This window comes from Drosophila santomea, chromosome 3L, assembly GCF_016746245.2.
Source record: "Drosophila santomea strain STO CAGO 1482 chromosome 3L, Prin_Dsan_1.1, whole genome shotgun sequence".
NCBI classification, from domain to species: domain Eukaryota; kingdom Metazoa; phylum Arthropoda; class Insecta; order Diptera; family Drosophilidae; genus Drosophila; species Drosophila santomea.
The window spans coordinates 1940118-1951776 of NC_053018.2; the positions used below are offsets into that span (position 1 = coordinate 1940118).

Below are 11659 nucleotides of genomic sequence, written 5' to 3' on the forward strand. Positions count from 1 at the left end.
GGCCGTTACGCTATTTTATACAACACCCAAGGCGGCGCAGGCAAATCACAGATCTCAGATCTCGGATCTCAGATCTCGGGCTCCCAGCTTCAGCTTCGGGAACCCCACCAATCGAGATCTCTTCGGGGTCTTGGAAAGCGCAGAAAGAGCGAAAACCGAACTAAGAGCAGTCAAAGCGTCGCCGGATATGATATTGCCGATCTCCACGGAGAGGGAAACTCGATCGCTAGCCAACGGTCGTGTGGAGTGCTCAGATATAGGCAACTTATTTTAATCTGGGCCTAGTATAAACAATTTAAGATTATGGCACTGAACTTTCTTAAAAATGAGATTTAAGGCAGTTAAATAATACTATAAATAAATATAGCCAATAGTATATAATTTTTTAATTAAAAGGTTATTAGATTGAGAAAGTCATAGGATAGGATAGTAACAATTGCTTAAGGATGAAACATTTAAGGGGAGGTACAAAATCGCTTTTAAATGTTTGCCAAACCGTCACATAAATTGATGCCAATTAATTTCTGGAAATTGCAACGCTCTGATTCATAAGCGAAGATTCAGTTCAATTCCTCAGAAGTGCTATAGCTCCACAGAAGGCCGGAAAATATCCGGTAATTTCCAACTCCTTTGCAGATCGCTCGATCGCGATGGTTAATTGGCCGGGTGGGTGACAAGTAGAGCCAAGTGAAATGCGCTGTAAACAAACACAAAAGTTTAATTGCTGGTTCTTGGCCAGTTTCGCTTGCGTGATGTGTACATATTTCCATTTGGCTCGCCCTTTATTACTTTTTAAGTAACTCGAGCACGAGTCACAAAGGCAAAAAGTGCGCCAATTAATAATGGAAACGATTATATCTTTCATTTTTGTACATTTGTCGCCTCGCCTCAATTGCTGGCTATGTTATGTTTTACTTGGATAACGATAACGAGTTCGATCTGGTACGATTTTGATCAGGCATGACACTCTTTCTCCCGCTAATAGAAACTTATTTGTTTACAATTCCTGTGCGCCAGTGTGGGTGTTTAATTCTAATTGAAATGTATTCGCAATTTGAATTTAAATGTGAACTGAAACGGCGCCGGTCAGTTCAAAAAGAGTTTGCAATCACAATAAATTTAAACAGTGGCAAAAGGAAATGAAATCCAAAGCACTGAGATGCGATACCCAAATATTCATCAGGTGCTTCCCCTCCAGCGGAAAGTCTCCAAATCGACGCCTACTTTTCTAAAGGTCAGTGAGTTATCTAGGCAGCTATGCACTTAAGCATGAAGCGTGTTGCATTAATTAAATATGCCCGCCATGTCGTTAACTAACAGTCTCATGTAAATCTTGGCCATTCAACTACCTTAGCCGACGAAAAGCAGTTAAAAGCAGTTCGGCAAATGCGTCTCGGTGTTTAGGCCCGAAACGATCCCATCCCATCCCATTCCATTCCATATCTACATCCACATCCACAGCAAATCCAGTAAACTCTGTTCCTCGGATGCAAGTGGCCGGAGACGTCACAAAACTGGTCGAGCCCCTCGTCTGCCGAGTTAGTTGTTCTTTCGGACTTTGGTCCGGTTGGGTGGGTATCATATCACATCAGAATGTTTTCCAAACATTACAAGACAAACCACACACGTGCTGTCTGCGTGCTGTCGAAACTGAAAATACGCAATATCAATAAACAGAATTTTGGATTCAATTCCGGCATTACACAAGATCAGCGCCCCTCCTCCCTCCATTCATGGAATTGAAATTGGAGAAAGCGTAGTAGTCAATTAATTTACTAATGAGAGTGGGCGCTGACATTGCTATAACACTTGTTAATAACTACAGCACAGAAGAGTACATTTTTCCGTTCAATAAGAAACCTTACATCTATGTATAAATTTCCTACAAAACAAGTATGCTATATACAAAAATTATATCAAACTCTCATAGCTTTTTCCCAATATTTTTTTTCTTTATTATAAACTAAACTTAAATTTTGAATTCAATTTCTTTCTGTGTATTTATATTCAATTAACAAATGTCTCAATTAGTTGCTGGCCTCAATTTCGGGTTTGCGAAGTCATCGCACTTCCGTCATTGCAATTTAATTTTTATGATATGTTGAATACTTTTCAAATGAATATAGTATAAACTTTTATTCTACGCGAACCGGGTAGTAAAACGTTTGAATTAACGTTTCAAATTGCGCGGCTAGTTCGATGGCGTTGCCACTGTGTTATTGTGATAATACTGTGATAATATTTCCAAGAAAAAAATCGATTATTGTCAGATACTTCTGCCCACCTCTAACTTGCCATACTTTTGTTAAAGAAATATTTACATTAAAGATTTGCTTTTTAGCCATTGAATATAAGCGAAAACAAGGATGAGTGCAGCCGCCGCCGCCGCTTCTGGAATCCAGAGCACAGCGGGCGCCGTTCCCATGCGCAATGAGAAGGGTAAAAAGGAGCGCACGATCCCCACCAGAAATTGTTTATAAACTTTACATCTTTTCAATAGGTGAATTGTCCATGCAAAAGGTAAAGGTGCAGCGGTACATATCCGGAAAGCGACCTGACTACGCCCGTGCGGACTCCAGTTCGGAGGAGAGCGACGACGATGACTTTATTGACACCAAGAAGCGTCTGGAGCGCCACAAGGCGGAACGGCATAAGCTGGAGCTCTCCCGTCGAGCAGGCAGCGCGGAGGGTGAGGAGCGGGCGGCGGGTGAGGGCCAGGACGAGGACGATGCCGAGGTGGACGATCCCCGCCTGCGAAGATTGCGACAAAGACCCGTGGACATGGAGGACATGGAACGTGAGCGGAGGGAGCGCCACCGACACATCCACGAACCGGAAATCATGGAGAGCGACAGCGAGGACGAGGAGGAAGACGAGGAAGCACAGGGAGCCATTCAGCGAGGCACCAACAAGATCACACTGGCATCCGAATCCGACACGGATGCCGAGCTCAGCGACACAGAGCTGGAGAACCGGCGCACCAAACTGAGATCCCGGATGCTGCAGCAACAGCGCGAAGAAGAGGTGCTTCAGAAAGAAGATGAGAAACAGTCGGAATCCTCCGAATCAGAAAGCTCCGAGTACGAAGAGGAGACCGAAAGCGAGGAGGACAACGAGCCCCGCCTGAAACCTCTCTTCGTTCGAAAGAGAGATCGTGCCACCATCCAGGAGAAGGAGCGAGAGGCGCAGAAGCAAAAGCAGCTGGAGGCGGAGGCCAAGCGGGCAGCCAAGGAGCGAAGAAGGGCCACCCTGCGAATGGTCGAGGAGAGCGTCAAAAAAGATCTGGAGAAGACCAAGCCGGAGACCAATGAGGCCTGCATCGAGGACGTGTGCACGGATGACGAGAACGACGAGGTGGAGTACGAGGCCTGGAAGCTGCGTGAGCTAAAGAGAATGAAGCGGGATCGCGAGGAGCGTGATAAGTAAGTCAACATCAAATTTCTTCAAGAGCCCCTTTTTAACATTTCTCTCCTGTTTTCTTGCAGCGTCGAACGCGAGAAGCTGGATATTGATCGCATGCGCAACATGACCGAAGAGGAGCGACGCCAGGAGCTGCGCCAGAACCCCAAGGTGGTCACCAACAAGGCCACCAAGGGCAAGTACAAGTTCCTGCAGAAGTACTATCATCGTGGTGCCTTCTACCTGGATGAGGAGAACGATGTCCTTAAGCGCGACTTCGCCCAGGCCACGCTAGAGGATCACTTCGACAAGACCATCCTGCCCAAGGTGATGCAGGTGAAGAACTTCGGTCGCTGTGGCCGCACTAAGTACACGCATTTAGTGGACCAGGACACCACCAAGTTCGACTCGCCCTGGTACGCCGAGTCATCCAGCAACATCAAGTTTCACAACGAACGCGCCGGCGGCATGAGGCAGCAGTTTGACAAGCCCACCGGCTCGAAGCGAAAAAAGATGGAGTAGTTTTAGACGTATGATGTATTTGACAGACGGTAGGAAAGTAACAACTAAATATTGTATGGCCACAATTGTGATGGCTCCAAAAAACATTAAACAATTATATATAATACAAAAAGCTTAAGCTTAAACTGTGAAAAAGATTTTGTCTGGGACTCCGCTGTGTGATGTACTTTCTAGTAGTTAATTAGGAATCTGGAGCTATATGGAATAATGGCTGACAAATGATAACAATAAAAAGGAAAAAACTACAGGACACTTAAACAATTAAATATCCAAAAACAATAACGTTTAAAGTTTGAGTTTGAACTCCTGTAGCTTTTCAATGTTGTGCTGAACGAGCGCCTGCATAACAGCCTCGGCTTTGATAAAGTGCACCTTCTCATAGTTGTTCAGACGTCGCTTAGATTTCGTGTCCTTGCTCGTAGTCACCACGTACAGTTCCACACTGATAGCCAGCGAAGGCGGATGGATGTGCACCTTTCCGCCGGCGCTTTGAATTATGACTGTGGGAAAATACAGATTACCTAATAGTTGGGATAGGTTTTTGAAGAGGGCTTGCCTTTCATTTCGGTTGCTTTTGGCACAATGTCTTCTCCGAGCATAAAGTGCAAGCCATACAACAAACGAGGGTGGTCCAATACGGACGAGGGTTTGAACTTAAAGGTCTCCTCAAACGTCGCGTCGCTGAACAGGTGATCTGCCTTTATGTCGATGCTTCTGGTCTTCTTTACAGAGTGCAGCCAATTGGTGGAGAGAACTGGTTTGTTGGAAGCAATGACTGTCAGAAACTTGTAGGTGCGCTCGCCCTTGTCCATCATAAGCAGGTCGCACTGTAAGGGATCTTCAGTGACCTCCATCACGTCTAAAAGACAGAGAAGTCAAATTAGAATCCAATTCGCTTTGAAGCCACCGTTTTCTTACGCCTCAGTGACTTTAGGACAGATTCCAAGGCAGGACGATTGCACATGGTAAACGCTATCTTTATTTTGCCTGTCGTCTTCGCCTTCCTCACATATAAGTTGAATGCTAGAAACGAAGAAGAAGGTAATGTGAGTGTACATAAAGCGGAAGTGTAAAGCGGATTATTTACCTCTAAGGGGGTCGAAATCCGGCTGGCTGAAACGCGTCGTGGCTGCAATGAAACATAGTCGCGCCAATGAAATATTCAAATAGCTAATCAACAATAAGTACTAAACTTACTAGCGCCTGATCTGTTCTTTAGGACATCCTCGTCAACTAAAATTTTAGGCTTCTTGGTAGTGACTGAGCTGGACGTGGGCTCTTCGCGGGACGCTAACCGCTTAGACCCTCTGCTACTTCCGAAGCTGGTTGATGACTGATCGGCCTTAGGAGCTGCGGAACTCGACGTGGCGGCCCGAACGGTCTTGGGTGCGCGTGTAGTTGCTGATGAATTTGGACCCTTGGCAGCAGCAGTGCTAGATGATGGCTCTTCAATTGAGGGCGTTGCAGAGCGGGACTTGGCAGCCCGAGTTATTCTGGCAGTAGACGAAGAATCTGGGTTTTCTATGCTTGCTCTGGATATGCGGACAACCGCGCGTTTAATTAATGCTGGCTTAGCTTCCGTCAGGGTGTCGCAATCTTCGACGATTGTCTTGCGCCTAGTTCTAGTCATAGACTTTTCCACAGGTGCGACAACTTGATTAGTCTCGGTTTCCTTGTGTTTCCTTCCTCTTTTCGGTTTGACGATCTCTTCTGTGCTCTCAGCCTGTTCTATACTGGCTTTGCGCCTGGTTCTGGCCGCTGGCTTAGGCATATCCTTGGCTTTGTCCATCTGAACCTGTCTTTCTTTTTCTACTTTAGGTGTCGCAGCATCTTCGTCGGCAGTTTGACGTCTGGTTCTAGGTTTTGGCTTCGCAATATCTTTTGATGTTTCCTCTTTACTTGACTTGACCTTTTTGACTTTTTTCTCATTTTCAGTCTGAACGGAACTTTCTTCCCTGTGCACTTCGACATCATCGGCGCTATTTTGTCGTGTGACTCTTGTCACACCTTTGGGAATATTCTTAGATGTGTCTGCCTTACTCGACGCAGCCTTCTTGGCCTTTCTTCCCTTTCCACGATCAGACGCTTGAGCATCTTCATCGCTGGTTTGGCGCCTGGTTCTTGTCGTAGGCTTGGGAATATCCTTGGATGTGTCTGCCTTATTTGTCTCCGCCTTCTTGGCCCTTCTACCTCGTTTACTTTTGGTAGGTGGTTCTTCATTAGACTTATCCACCACCTCAGTGTTGGCTTCATTCCTTTCTAAAGCGTTGGCTTCATTCCTTTCTAAAGAGCTTCCTGGTGTACCAGAACGGTTTTGAATTCGACTTCTACGGGATTGCCATTGATTGGCAACTTCGTTAAAAGAATCGTTCGCTTTATATTTCTGTGTTTCCTCTTCCGGGATAGAATCGACGTCTTGTTCCCGGATAACAGACTTGTTAATAGCTACAAATTAGAATATAAGTAGAATTTCCTTCAATAAATAAACAACTTACCTTCTGATTTTTTATCCGCTGGATTGTTCCGCCGTTTTATAAAATTACTTTCTGGTCTCTCAGAACCCTCTGATATTCGTCTGTTTTTACGACTTGCTGTAAATGAAATGGAGATAAGTTCGTTTAAGAAAAGCTTCATTTGCAAGTGACTTACGCGTTGCTGGAGGAGATTCTGATTTGGCCACTCGTTTGCGCCTGCGATCGCCAGATTTTTCAGTGCGCCAACGACTTTTATTACTCGAGTTACTAAAAACTCCTTCAATCTGACAAATCTGCAAGGAAATACATATTCCATATTGCAAACTGAGCTTGGAGTTTATAATTAGGTTACCTTTTGATAGTGATTTTTATCCTTGATCACACACGGCTCGACAAATTTAATCGGCTCCTCATTGGGATTTACAGGCGACGTTACCACAGTCCCTGAAATCATTTCATTGAGCACAGCTTCTATCTCTTCGCAAGGCTCTTCAAAGAATTTTGAATCTGGAGAGTGTTTTAGTGCCCAGATCCATAACACAGAACTTCTTTGATATTCTTACCTGTTGCAACTTTGGCACTGTCGTCGAGTGGAATATTCTCCTTGTCTCGTAAACTCACGGAATGCTGATTGACCACGTGAAAAGGTTGCGTGGCTATGAAGTCTTGGCACCGAGAGCTATTGATCTTGGCAGGAAATACTTGAGTGGCAATCAAATCTTGGTTGGAAGTCTCATTATCTTTTGGTGGGCCAAAGGAATTGTTTGCTTGTGGGCGTCCTAAGTTAAATGCCTGAGTTTCTATGAAATCTTGGTTGGAAGAATCATTAGCAGACGAGGGTTTAGGTGAATCAGTTATTTGTGGCCGGCCCAAGTTGAATGCCTGTGTCGCTATGAAATCTTGATTAGTTTCCTTATCTTCTTGTGCCTGCGGACGTCCCAAGTTAAAAGCCTGAGTCGCCACGAAGTCTTGGTTACTTTGCTCATTGTGTTCCTCGTCACTTTCCAACAATTTATGTCGTGGAAATCGTTGAGTGGCTACCATATCTTGATTCTTCTCTTGACTAGATGAGTTATCTGTGTCAGGAGTGGCAGTGGGAGTCTCAATTGTCGCCACAACCAGCTGTTTAACTCCGCCAAACTGCGGTGTGGCGGTATTCGTTTTGTCCGTAGGACGAACAAACGGATCTGGACTGCTGGAGCCATCGCGCCCCTCCCTCCCCATGATTAGGTCAAACAGATCAGGGGTGCAGATATTTCTATCCACGGACGGAGCGGTCAAATCAGGTGTAATGCAGGCGTCGCCACGCGGTAGCACTTCATCCGCTTTGGTGCTACTCAGGGCACAGCATTTCGAATCGCTAGCTGACCAGTTTAAGGCACTTATTTCCAGGTCGGTGGTGTCCAGTTGATCTAATTAAAAAGAACGCATTATTGAAAGTCATAATTTTCAATGGATGCCCATACCACGCTTATCTTCCTTCTTATCAATAGTTTCCATTGGCTTTGCTGGCGGAGGGAGAGGCAGCAAAACATCGCAAAGGACCTGTGAGGCATCGAAGTCATCAATGGCATCCTCATTATAGTCCTGGGTGCACATGCGTATCATGCTGCCCTCGGATGATTCCCCATCGCTGTCCATTGTCGGATCCCGGTTATCGGCCACAGGAATAACCGAGGGTTTAACCACTGGTGGTTCAGGTGGAAGACACGCAAGCATATCCTGCGTTTCGGGTATCATGAAGTCATCGGCCAGCGACACTCTTCCACCGGTCGAAGGCCTTTCGAAGACCACCGCCTGGGTCTCGGGTATGAAGAAGCTATCTGCCGTTGTGTTGACTGACGTGTTGGCGGATGGAGGCTGTGTTTCAGGAATGTCCATGCTGTCCAACGTCGTGTGGGTTGATCTGTCCTTCAGGCATTCCCCGAATCCGCTGCTGTCGTGAACCTGAAGGAAAGGTACGCATTTGGTTATGGATCCTGTAAGAATGACATGTAGTACTTATACCTCATCGTGATCCTCTCCAATCTCCAGCCTGGCCTCCACATTGCCAAAGCGGAGTTTCACCTTGCCGGCCAAGGTGTCCTCCCTGCCAATGTCCACCACTGTCTTCTCCTGGTCGTTCACGAAGATACTGCCCACCAGGGCGGCCAGGCGCACCACACCTCGGCGCAGGATGCAGGCGGTGGCGTGGGCCAACTCCATTGACTGTCCATTCAGAATAAAGTTAATCAATGTTGGAATGTGCACATTAGTAAAGGCAAATTTACCTCATCGGCGATGCTGATTTCCAGGCCCTTCTTCCTTCCAATGCGGTATATTATATCCGGTTCCAGGAGAATGGCCGGCAGACCGCCAAAAAACAGGCTTACATCTGCCATCCTGGCGGGACTTCCTTGAACACTGAAGGACGAACAAAAAAACAATACAATAATTGGAAACAACAAACGCAACGGACGGTCACACCTGCAACGGGCGCCAAACACAGACGATAGGCTATATGGTAGCATTAATTAAAACAGAGCTGCCAACTCGCGACGAAAAAATACACACAATTTATTGTTTACAAATTACTGAACGTCCTGTGCTGACTTTTATATGGAGTCTTTCTGTTATAATTTGTAATAGATAATAGGTAAATATATTGACAAGCTGATGTTGGATATATTGTCTAACGATATTCCGATAGCTCATTGTTTACGATAATCCTGCATTATCACAAGCATATGGCAACCCTGTTCATCGCCATGGCAATCGGTGGCTTGTTCAACTCTTGTTTTGAACAATTATAATTATAATATAAGCATAATCTTAATATAAAGTTAACCATGAGGCATGAGTGATACCGATACGGACGACACCGATCTGCTGCTCCTGATACCACCGAACTTCTGCGCGGAGGACAAAATGAGCGCATGCGCAGCGGCAGATGCACTGGCCATGCCCCCGCCCCCACCCCCGGCATCCACAAGTGCGGCGTACCAGTTTCTGCATCCGAGCAAGAAATCGGAGCTGAATAGCATTAATGCTCGGCTCCAGAACATCGCACTGGATGCGGAGGAACCCCCCTCGGACATTTCTACCATATCCACGAATACTGTGAGGAACGCTGGACGGCCAGAGAGAGACAGAGAGCTCCATGGCATGGTGCACTCCACGCCGAAGAGTGGATCCGTTGAGCCACTGCGCCATCGACCTGTAGACGATAACTTCCTTATCGAAATTGACCACTATTTAGACGACAATAACGCGCACCGCTGGCAGCGGCACGATCACCAACTGCACCACCGCAGCGATGATCATCTTAGGAACGAGCGAGTGGGTCAGGAGGGTCATCCAGGAACCACCTCTCTGCCCAGCATGAGGCTGGCTTCGTCCTCCTCCGGCGCTGTTTCTGTGGAAGCAGCCAGGGTCGATCGCAACAGCTTGAGCGAGAACAAGATCATTAGCCTAAGTGAGCTCTGGGGCAAGAGCAGTTTGACCAAAACTGTACTCGACAACCACTCTCCCAACCGACTATTGTGCAGCTCTTCCCTGAAAGAGGAACAACTCAGAAGGCAGCATCTTGAGAAAACTGTCCACACACTGCAGTCCCAACTTCTAGAGTACCAGCAGCGTATCTCGGTGGCTATCGAGGTGGATCGTTCCAAGGATGTTGCTCTCACCGATGCAGAGCAAACAGTTCAAAGTCTCAACTACGAGGTTCAGCACCTGCGGGACGCTGTTCACCGGCTGGAAGCGGAGAGGGGCGAGTCTCAGAGCAAGTTTGATGCACTGCAGAACGAGTTGGCGCAGGCTGTCAACTTGGCCACCAAGTTCCAGGAAAAGAATGATAAACTCGAAAGAGAGTTGGACCATTGCAGGCACGATGCCAAGCAATGGGACGAAAGAATGGAGCAACTGGAAATGCAACTAAACAGCAGCAAAAGAGCTGAGGAGCTGTCTCATGCCGAGCTTAATAAGCTCAGGGATAAGTTTGCCAAGGTGGACTACCAGCAGGAAAAAGTAATTCAAAAATAGGGTTACAAATACGGACTATTTTTAAACATTTTTCTTATATATTAGCTAAAAGCGCGAATAGAAGAACTGGAAAAGGACAAGAACACGCTCACTAACCAAAAGGAAATGCTGCAGGAATATCATCAAAAACAGAAAGCAAGAGCGGATTCCTTGGAGAGCCAGCGTAAATCCCTACAAGAAACTTTGGCCAATCTAACAGAGACTGAGGTTATTTTTAAAACTCCCAAAAATAAATCCAATAATAATTTATTTCCGTTTGCAGACCAATCTCAAAAAAAAGCTTGAGATACAGCAGAAGTCCCTCAAGCAATACTACCAACAGCAAATGGAAAATGTCGTGGCCAAGAAGATGCAGGAATTCCAGGACCAGCTGGACAAAAATGAGGAGCATTTAAAGAACGAAGCTCGTGAGCGAGAAAGACTCATAGCTGAGCGGGCCGTGAAGCAGCTTGAAATGATCAACGAGAAGAACAACCAGGAACTGAATCTCATCCAGGAGAAGCACAACGAGGAGGTGGAGCTGTACCGCCTCCAACTGGCGAATGCCTCGAAAAAGATCGATGAAATGGATCTCAAGCTCAGCTGTTACAAAACTAAGCGGTAAGATATGAAAGCTTTATATTTTTTCTGGTAATAAAAACTGTTTTCCATTCCTAGTGCTGATATTGCGGAGAAGCTACACGGGGTCATGGAGGCCCAATGGCAGCAGGCCCTTGCCATACTCACCACTCCTAGTCAGAACTCTATCATGCAAGCCAGTGACACTGAAGGGGAATCCCCGGAGCTGAATAATGCACGCATGTATCCAGAAACGCCCAAAACGAGCAAATCGCAGCGCAGCAACAGCACTGAAAAGAATAACCTGGATGTGGTGGGCAAACGGGATCCACCCTCGCCGATGGACAAGCTGCAGGCCTACATTGAACTGCTGCTCAGCAAGTCGCCCAGTGATTTCGACAGACTCGACGAGATCTTGGCCATGACGGCCAAACAGGGAAGCAAGCAAACCAAACCAAAGAGTGGAAGTGGCAACAGTAAGCCTCCTCCCTGGAAGTGCTGACAACGAGAGAAGCTCATAAAAAGTAATATTGTATCTAGAGATACCTGTAGTATAATAAGCATGAATCCCTCCTTGAACGGATACTACGATGGACATTGTAGTTGTATATTTTTCTATGGAATTCTATAAGTAAATAGATTAGTTTTTGCAAAATATTATGGTTTATTTGATAATATCAACAATT

General features: G+C 46.1%; 3 protein-coding genes across 6 annotated transcripts; 2 read left to right on the top strand and 1 right to left on the bottom strand.

The window, feature by feature from the left end:
* Positions 1 to 2265: 2265 nt before the first annotated feature.
* LOC120447573 (microfibrillar-associated protein 1) lies at positions 2266 to 4058 on the top strand. The gene is made up of 3 exons (XM_039629036.2): positions 2266 to 2439; positions 2501 to 3422; positions 3486 to 4058. Exons 1-3 carry the CDS (start codon positions 2367 to 2369, stop codon positions 3919 to 3921), a joined length of 1431 nt encoding a protein of 476 aa, XP_039484970.1. The 5' UTR covers positions 2266 to 2366; the 3' UTR covers positions 3922 to 4058.
* Positions 3919 to 8998, bottom strand: LOC120447570. Of its 4 annotated transcripts, none has more exons than XM_039629032.2 (13): positions 8862 to 8998; positions 8666 to 8798; positions 8403 to 8603; positions 7862 to 8342; positions 6959 to 7807; positions 6748 to 6839; positions 6571 to 6688; positions 6417 to 6512; positions 5119 to 6366; positions 5009 to 5050; positions 4840 to 4944; positions 4478 to 4780; positions 3919 to 4421 (listed from the first exon to the last, which is right to left on the bottom strand). In XM_039629032.2, exons 1-13 carry the CDS (start codon positions 8903 to 8905, stop codon positions 4207 to 4209), a joined length of 3927 nt encoding a protein of 1308 aa, XP_039484966.1. In that variant the 5' UTR covers positions 8906 to 8998; the 3' UTR covers positions 3919 to 4206. The 4 variants fall into 4 exon arrangements, with proteins under 4 accessions (XP_039484966.1, XP_039484965.1, XP_039484964.1 ...); XM_039629031.2 differs by having other exon boundaries at positions 6748 to 6884; XM_039629030.1 differs by having other exon boundaries at positions 6748 to 6902.
* Positions 8999 to 9113: 115 nt separating this feature from the next.
* LOC120447571 (protein MLP1) lies at positions 9114 to 11630 on the top strand. The gene is made up of 4 exons (XM_039629033.2): positions 9114 to 10400; positions 10461 to 10622; positions 10678 to 11015; positions 11073 to 11630. Exons 1-4 carry the CDS (start codon positions 9231 to 9233, stop codon positions 11473 to 11475), a joined length of 2073 nt encoding a protein of 690 aa, XP_039484967.1. The 5' UTR covers positions 9114 to 9230; the 3' UTR covers positions 11476 to 11630.
* The last annotated feature ends 29 nt before the right edge of the window (positions 11631 to 11659 follow it).